The sequence below is a fragment of the Ptychodera flava genome, chromosome 12 (genome assembly GCF_041260155.1).
Source record: "Ptychodera flava strain L36383 chromosome 12, AS_Pfla_20210202, whole genome shotgun sequence".
Lineage (NCBI taxonomy): Eukaryota > Metazoa > Hemichordata > Enteropneusta > Ptychoderidae > Ptychodera > Ptychodera flava.
In genome coordinates this window covers 24,143,421-24,152,970 of record NC_091939.1, presented here as the reverse complement: position 1 = coordinate 24,152,970, position 9,550 = coordinate 24,143,421, and the positions used below count along the sequence as shown (strand labels likewise).

At 39.5% G+C, this 9,550-nt stretch overlaps 1 protein-coding gene across 1 annotated transcript; it reads left to right on the top strand.

The window, feature by feature from the left end:
- The first annotated feature begins 470 nt into the window (after positions 1–470).
- LOC139145461 (arenicin-1-like) lies at positions 471–3,358 on the top strand. The gene is made up of 5 exons (XM_070716658.1): positions 471–826; positions 1,100–1,237; positions 1,936–2,052; positions 2,357–2,507; positions 2,948–3,358. Exons 1-5 carry the CDS (start codon positions 746–748, stop codon positions 3,052–3,054), a joined length of 594 nt encoding a protein of 197 aa, XP_070572759.1. The 5' UTR covers positions 471–745; the 3' UTR covers positions 3,055–3,358.
- Positions 3,359–9,550: the final 6,192 nt, after the last annotated feature.

Here is a 9,550-nt window from a genome sequence, read left to right as displayed (position 1 = left end):
ACACGAACAGCTGTATTCTCCAATAATTCGGGACAGCCCCTAAAATAGTCAAATCGACTCACATTCTAAAGACCACTTACCCAGGTGCAGTGAAACTGTATCACTCCCTTGATCCTAGCAAGGATCGTACGCAGTAAATCCAATAGCTCTAACAAACTTAACATATCCATACACAAATTTTCCCGTTAAGAATAACAGTTCATTCGGTCAAATTTGAAAAGAGACAGGATGCGTCTGTTATTCAAATTCGATACAAATGGCGAAAATCTCATCTAAGTCACGGACACGCCAAAAGAAGGGCATTGAAATGAGCATCAAGGGCCTCACTGAATGAAGGTAGGAGGATCCCACCTGCCGAACGATTGTTACGATAAATAAAGGCATGAAAGTAAATTGTATACCTATGCAAGCCCGGATCTCCGGTTATATTGATTGCTGGGAAGTTTGGGGAAAGTCCATGATTTATAGGTGATGTATATCAATAATGGCATCTAGGTGCTACAAAAACATCAACTCGTGTTGTTAGTGACCAAAAACTTTATTTTCTGAAACATTTGGCGCACTTCCAAGTAGGAAAAGTATTGTCGTTAAAGAGAGGTATTGTTTCCCGCCATACTAAATGTATATAAGGCATGGTGTTGAGGCATAGAGTCTTCAGAATCATCTGCGCTCAGCATAGCCGTGAAGAAACCAGCTCAACTCAAACCGAGGCACGTTGACAGAACCTGTAGACATCGGAGACAGAATGAAGTCATTGGTGATCGTTGTTGCGTACCTGGCGATCAGTGCGGTCCAGTCTGCACCCGCTGATCCCGCCGAGTCGAAGGTGAGACATTTCTCTAGAATATATCCGCTTCTCATGTGGTATACTTTCGTAGACTTCTATTTATATAAATGATGGCCAAAGGAGAAAAAATTCATGTATTGACGGGTAGTGGACAACCCGCCGACTGTTCTTTCACGTGAATTTTGTTTCACCGAAGTATTACATCTTCAGTTCCACATTGGTATAAGATTAGCATCAGTTGAAGAAGTTGATTTAGATATGCATATATTTATTTATTCATATATACATATGTCTGTACACCTGATATTGCAGGCCAATACGTATTCTGTCACTGTGAATGATGGAGGTACGGAAAGAGAAGAAACTATCGTCATTGATGAAGAGAAGAATGTGGAGATTTTTAAGAGTGTGAACTCAGACGATGCTGACGTCGTTGAAGATTTTAACACGGTGAGTAATTTATTGCATTCTATTGTTTACCCCCCCGTCCAAGTGAATCGCCTTGACTTCCTAAATCGTGTAGTAAATATACGTACTCTCTAGAAAAACCCTGCCAGATGAAGAAGGTTAGAAAAAAAATTGTTGTTTTTGTTTAAGATTGTTTTCTAAGGTCTTTCAACCCATCATGTAACGATTTCTCACGCTTTTTCGAATTTCAGTTGAACTCTCTATGTGTTGCAAAGTTTTACGTGAAGCGAATGTGGGAGATTGCTGACCTCCGATATTTAGCCAACACGAACCAAATCAAGTTCACCAGCACTATAATTGCATCTAAACTTTTATCCCGTGATAGCACGAATGCAAACGAGTAGACATGACAAACAGCAATACTTTTGCTGTTCATCTTAAGATATTTCCATTCTGATCGGCACTCGCAAGCATATCGACAAATGTGTGAAATCTGTCCAAAAAACTTCTTTAAACTCGAGGAAAATTACCAAATTCTCTCAGGATGCATTAATTCCACTCATTATGGCTGGTGTCGTTCGATTGTTAAAGGTTGTGACAAATGTTGCCACATTTAGCAATCGATTAGAGAATCGTGGTTTGTCTATCGCTTATAACTAATTTAAGAAGAATAGCGAAATGACTTTTATAATCACAATAATTGTAGTCCGTGCAACCAAAGAAATTAATCTCATCAACAGGGCCTTGAAGCTTTCATTCCGAGAGACGGGGACTCGTGTTACGTCAAGCCAATGAACGGCGATGAAAACACTTCACCTGCGGATTTGAAGGCAGATATCGAAAGTGGAGACTCCAAGGTAAGTAGGAGGGCTGACCAAATAAGCAAGCCGATGGCAGAGTGACATCATCACAATATCGATGATGTACAAGGGAAAACCTGGGAGAAAGTGTGACAGTTCTTACTTCCTTGAAAAAGTTAACGTTTTCCTAGTCACATTATTAAAACGTTATATTGGCAGAAAACGTAATCTTATAGCTTACTCGTACAGATCGACACATGTGTAATAAGTATGTCAACATAAAACGTTGTCTACATTTAAACGGAAACATAATTTTTCCACGACCCAATGGCTGACAATTCTATTCTTATCTCTCTTTCAGAGCACAAATCCAGACGACGATGAAAAAGACGAGTACTATACTCTGGCTGGTAAACCAATCATAAACCGATCCGTCGTGGGCGAAACCATCTCCGAAAAATGCGAGGGCAGGAACATCTATTGGTTGACTGCTCTGTCACACGGAGATCAAGGTAGGTGTACGGTTGTAATAAGCTGAATTGAAAATCCCGCGTGTGCTTATTTTTTAAGAAAAGTGTTGTTACTCCATAACACACCAGACAACTGTAAAAATGCGACATGTTGAGAGCGTTTCTTCCAAATTTTACAATCAGATCGATCAGTATTAGTCAACGATCAGCGAAGACAGAATCGGCGAGTTTATTTGACCACAACACTCGACAAAAATCACAAGGACAATGCCTCTGGTATCGCCTTGTGCATATCCCACACATCTTTGTTCAGGAGTTAAAGCCAAATGCAGTGTTAGCAGGACAGCAGTGGAGTAATTAAGCTCAAATAGAATGTTGTACGCCATTTTACGTTCAAGAGGAGGTAACTTCTATTGTTAGTCACTCAAGTTTAAATTCAATAAATGCATATAATAAAAAAACATTCTCTCTATTCACCGCAGATCGTGACAAACGTGCCTGCTATTGGTTCAGGTATTGTACATACACCTACCTAGGCTCAGGGTATTGGTTGCGAAGATGTCGGTACATCATCCGTTGTTATCGCTAACGACGCAGGTGCCAGCAACGTTGCCGAGATATGTCTCTTTGTACCGTTTCAAAAGTTATTTCTTTCATGTATTTTACTACTCAGGAAATTAAATTTGGCAATAAAGAACTTCATTGAAAACGAAGAAAGGAAATGAAAAATGTTAAATGTGAGCGTTATTTCGTTGAAGAGATCAGTGAGAAAGCTTTAGATATTTACAGTGACAAGCTGTATAAATACTCATGATGATCCCGTTCCTGTTGTCATTTTCTATTTGTTTCTTGGACCTGGTAAATTGTTTATTAAACATAAATGATGCACATAATTTGACGTGTTCTGATGTCATAATTTTCCTCTACGGCGAAGAGTGAATCTTCACTCTATCACTTCGTACTCAAAATGAGCCTTTTTAATATATATTCATTAAACTGAGGCCTCGATTTCTGATTGCGTATAGTCGCCATAGTCTTAATCAACTGTATCAGAAAACAAACTTCAAACTTAAAGTCACTTCTCAGTCTTGAGGTCGCTATTAAAGGAACTCTATTGGCCTCTCAGATTTATTGTCACCTCTTCATTTCTCTATGTGGAAATGTGTGCATGCGTCTGCCTTGGTATGTTACTGGCGTGACTATGGTTTTTTAGATTAGTGCCTATGTTTGTAAATGTCCACCCTTCACTTTCGTAATTCGTCCACTTTGTTTTGCATCTGCTGCATCCAGTGACAAATGTTTCCCCTTCGCCTACTTACCCTTCTTCCTTCTTCTAAAAGTTGGAAACTGGCCAAAAATCACAGTTTGCTCTCCTCCAATTTACAAATGTTCTTAACTTCAATTACCCATAGGGCTTCTGTTCATAATACAGATGAACATGCGCCCTCCCCATCCCCAACCGCTCTCTGAGCTCATCCACGGGTACCTGCCAAATGAAAGAATGAAATGTCTCCTCCCGTTGACGTTTAATTGCTCCCCCGCCCCTTTCTCGGTACGATTATAAAGAAGAAAATACCCCTCCGCTCACTAAGAATAATACCGCACTTTAACTTGAACAGCTTCAAATATATCTATCCTGTTAACTGCTCCTGATAAACGACTAGTGCAGTGCAGAATGCAACTGCATTCAGACAGAACGTAAACTTAAGATGACGTCAGAAGTGTATGTACATACGCCCTGACAACAAGAGATGAGAACAGGTGTTAAATTTCAGTGTAGGGCATGAGTTTTATTAGGTTACCGGTATGTTGAAAACCTAACCCGGCTACCTTTTGTTTAAATAGCACTCTAGACCTCGGTCGCCTCGGCGGTTTTGCTCATCGCATGTCTATCTTTGCCGCCATAGACGTGTTCGTTACCATTGCTTCAACGAGGTGAGCGAGGTCTGGAAAGCGAGAATATACATTTGGAGATGCACAACACTCAATGTCGTGCAGAGCAAGTCGAGGCAAAACCACTTATTAGAGCATATGCCGCAAAAAAGGTGGTTCAAGCTCGTGATCGTCAGCTTGTTTAGCCATTCTAAGTTTTCAAAACATATAAGATCTGCCGAAAATGTTGCCGCAATGACGGGGTTCACGACATCCATTTGCCAGACGCTAGTTTCAATGGACATGCGGCAATACAAGCAACTGAAAGATCTTCATGTAAAGAAATTCGCCGACGGGTTCATTCTTGGACAATCATGGAGGGAAAATCCAACAAATTCGTATTTCTTCTAGACTCGTCTAACTCCACTTGCAGAACAGTTTTTGTAACATTTGTTTCAGATGTTGAATGGGTCTGTTGTTCAGGGTTCATGAAACTAATAAATGTCCCATCGATATAGAGCTCGAGATCCCTGTATTAAGAAGAAAGTATGACACTATATGCCCTGGTAAACTTTATATTAACGCATTTTGTATTTTGAGAACTTGAGACCGCCCCCCCCTCTCTCTCTCTCTCTCTCTCTCTCTCTCTCCTCTCTCTCTCTCTCTCTAAATCTTTTTTGTGTAAAATCTACCTTCCCTCAAGCCTTTGAGTTTGTAAGTTGACTTAGTATAAAATATACATCTCTAAGTAAAAACTGAACTAAAAAAAAAAACCGAAAGAAGATCAAAACTCTTTATGTCGAACGTGCGGAGGACAAATAATCTCAAAAAGGTCACACGTCTTTGAGTTCTGTCTTTGTCATTTGTCTGTGGAGTATAACCGCTTCCTTTTCACCTTCACTGTGCTTTTTATGGCAACCCACGTAAACATTTACGCACATTTTATGAAAACACAAGTTTTAGTGCTGGAAATTTTTGTCAAGTTGTAAAATTCAGCCCGCACTACAAAAAATTGTGTTGGGAAAGCTTGCCATGGCTTAATTACTGGTGTTGTAATCTCTCCAGAACGACAAAACAATGATCGCTAATGCTAATGGCATTATTAATTTACAATAATGCAAGTCACAGACATCATGTATCACCATGCATTCATCAGTATTGTTATTCCGATGGTGTTACTGCAAATAGTTTAATCTTTACTCGATCGGTCAATGTGTGGACCAAACGAAAAGAAGTCTTTCTGTACACTAAAGCAGTGGGGCAATTCTGATGTCCAGTCGTTTTGCAATTCCTCTCCTAACATACGATGTCCAACTTTTATGTTAACAGCCTTGGTATCAAACTAGTAGACCTCTACAACTAGTAATCGGAGGTGTGTTTTGCATATCAATATACTATACTGAGGTATTTCGAACACAGTCGAAATTTTATTGGGAAATTTAAGTTGTTTGCAACTCTTCATGCAACTATCCTTTTCTCATTCACCGGTTTAACTCTACCCAAATTGAGATCGAAAAAATCCCGCCAGTCAGGTACTCTCCTAACTTAAGTAAGTTTCGCACTGCCCTGACCTATCAACAAAATTCACCACCTTTCCCCGCCAAACTAAGGCAAACAACAGAATTCAAGTATCTGCTGGCCCGCTGTTGTTTACAAATTTGCCCGCAGAATAGAAGACTATTGCATTATCGCCCGTCAATGATGAGAACATCCCGCCTAGAAATTGTATATTCTCCACAAATAACTTTTTAAGGGCTCTTGAGTTCTTAATTCAATAAAGTGGGAAAGTCCCTAAAAACCCTGTCGGACCGGATCAACGTTCTAAACCACACCACGCCCTTCGCCTTGTCTGTTACAATCCGCCGTCAACGGAGCAAGCGGTTGAGTTATCTGTGAATCGCCGTGAAGAAAGAATAATTGCATCGGCATGGTTATTGCTGAGAGAAAATGTTCGACAGCAATCTGTGGACGATGAAGACAGGCGAGATTACTAAAATCAACGGGATGTGCAAAAAGAAGCAAAATATATGAAACAACCGATAAAAAACAAAACCAAACAACCAGACAAGTATCAGTACAAAAAGACATATTAAGACTCTACATGAAGTGACTTTAGATCTTGCACGGTACACGTGAAGACTTTTCCTTCCTTAGAGAACCAGTATTATTAACAGAAAGGACGGAGAGAATAAGAGGGCGACGTCAAAAGTGCCAATGGATGGGAATGGGTTGCCGTAACTGAGTTTTTATAACCAAAATGGGGGCTTATCGTTCCATTTTAACAAATCAGACACAAATTTTACATTGGAGGGAATCAGAAAGACGTAAATGAAATAGATATGAAAATACATTCGTCACGCATGACACAGATTTCGTTGATTCCGATCATGCCAATATGTCAATGAATAATAAGTAAAATTTCGACTGACGTCGTCATTGACTCGGAAAACTGATAAGGAGAGACGCTGTTTATTAACACTTACGTCATGACATACTCCCCCTGGGCTAACCTGACAGTTGTCCGTATGCACTTGAAAATTATTTTTTTTTCATAAAATAAAGTGAAAGAGTAAATTCAACTACGTGTCAGAAGTTTGGTAATTCCCCTCACAGCGCATCGCATTCACAGTGACAATGTTATGTGCAGCTCCTTAATCTGTCTATCTTGGAAGGCGTCGCTATACAATAATAGGAAATTCAGTCAGAAAAGTTGTTCTCTAACGGTAGCATTGCCGGTAGCATTACGCGCACTGCTTTCGTCTATCAAAGCTTGAATTCAAGTTTTTTCCTCTGTTGTTTTTTTTCTATCTGTACAGATCTATTACAATAATGTGTACGCACGCTAAAGAAACCAGTCTCTTTGTGAATTGTTTAAGGCGTTTGACCCAAGGGTTCCACAAACAAAGGTCAGTGTAATGATCTCGAACAAGCCGGGCCGAAATGAATGGCGCATACAAAATCGGACGAGCCCTCCTGCCAACTGGTGCTTATGGTGTATACATGAAATGTATGACATCGTGAGAGTGTATACGTATTCATTGTGTGTAAACCCAGATCCGTGATCTCTTGTTGGGGAAGGGAAAGGTTCGTACTTTGCCCAGCTATGCAATTTACACCACACCAGTCACGACTTCCAATAAAAAAACACATCTTACAATGTACTTTTCCTGAAATATTTTGCAAGTTTCCCAGCATTCAAGCTGTTTTTACTTAATTTTTTACCACGCTGGATAAAATTTAATGTAAAGTCAAGGTGCTAATTCTCTAATTTTTCATCAGTATGATTCACCTACACGCCTTTTTAAAAGTTTTGAAAATGTCGATTGTTTGGTGAGTTTTGCTTCTTCGACATGAGACACATTGTCAAAAATGAGTAATATTTAGTCTTCTGTGTGTGTGTATATATATATATATATATATATATATATATATATATATATATATATATATATATATATATATATATATATATATATATATATATATATATATATATATATATATATATATATATATATATATATTCAATGCTTCTGTCTGATGATTGCTGGATGCATGTAACTTAAATAACGCATGTCATTACTTTGTACTATATTGTGTTATTATTCTGGTATGTATGTATGTATGTATGTATGTATGTATGTATGTATGTATGTATGTATGTATGTATGTATGTATGTATGTATGTATGTATGTATGTATGTATGTATGTATGTATGTATGTATGTATGTATGTATGTACACCAAGTCACAATCCTTATCGACTCGATTTGGTAATAACAAAGTAATAATAATAGTAATAAAATGCTATGCACAGCTTTGTGTAAGAGGCTTGGGCAAGGACCCCCGGTGTCTAACCTGTACACTTCGAGAAATCGTGATCAGACATTCCTTCTACAAAGTAACATGTAGATATAATTGTAAGGTACTTTGAACAGAACTAAAACTTTCAGGGAAAATGTGCGCTGTTTGCAAAAACGGCTAGTTTCAATCGGGTTCGAACCCACAACATACGACATCAGTCGCCTAGCAGAGAGGCCACAGAGAGAACCGCTCGGCTAAATCTCCAATCCCCCCAAAAAATGTGGTTCAATAGCCGGCTAAGTTGTTACATTTTTCTGACTGAGACCGCTCCACACCTTCTATAGTTCCTGAAGCACTCACGCACGCATGCTCACCATCACACATCGCACATACAAACTTTATCAAAGCGAAGAAACGAATTCATCGCTTTAACTTGGCGAACGATAACCTCGGGGACAATTCTGTCCACCAGCAGAGTTACCTACCCAGGGTAGAAAATACGGCTAGTTTTTCAATCGGGTTCGAACCCACAACATACGGCATCAGTCGCCTAGCGGAGAGGCCACAGAGAGAACCGCTCGGCTAAATCTCCACTCCCAAAAAAGAGTGGTTCAATAGCCGGCTAAGTTGTTATGCAACTATCCCCCCCCGCTATATCAAATGATATTCCCCTTTCAGTCTCCTAAACTGAAAACTCCCGCTATATAGTCCTCTCCTAACTAAGGGAAGCATCTCTCTGCAGTCCCACATCCACATATTCTCACCATTGCCTCGCCGGCTAACTATGACAAACAGCTGATCCATCCTAGTGCCTGTTCGCTTGCTTGATTTTTCTAACAAACTGTCCGCTGAGCAAATTACATGTATGACATCCGAGTCCACAGATACGAGAAATTTCCTGTCCCAAGAAACCGTGGAAACGCCTTTTTACACGAACAGCTGTTTTCTGCAATAATTCGGGACAGTCCCTAAAATAGTCAAATCGACTCACATTCTAAAGACCACTTTACCCAGGTGCAGTGAAACTGTATCACTCCCTTCATCTAGCAAGGATCGTACGCAGTAAATCCAATAGCTCTAACAAGCTTAATATATCCATACACAAATTTTCCCGTTAAGAATAACAGTTTATTCGGTGAAATTTAAAGAGAGACAGGATGTGTCTGTTTTACAAATTTGAAGTCAATGGCGAAAACCTCATCTAAGTCAAGGACACGCCAAAAGAAGGGCATTGAAATGAGCATCAAGGGCCTCACTGAAAGAAGGTAGGAGGATCCCACCTGCCGAACGATTGTTACGATGAATAAAGGCATGAAAGTAAATTGTATACGTATGCAAGCCCGGATCTCCGGTTATATTGATTGCTGGGAAGTTTGGGGAAAGTCCATGATTTATAGGTGATATATATC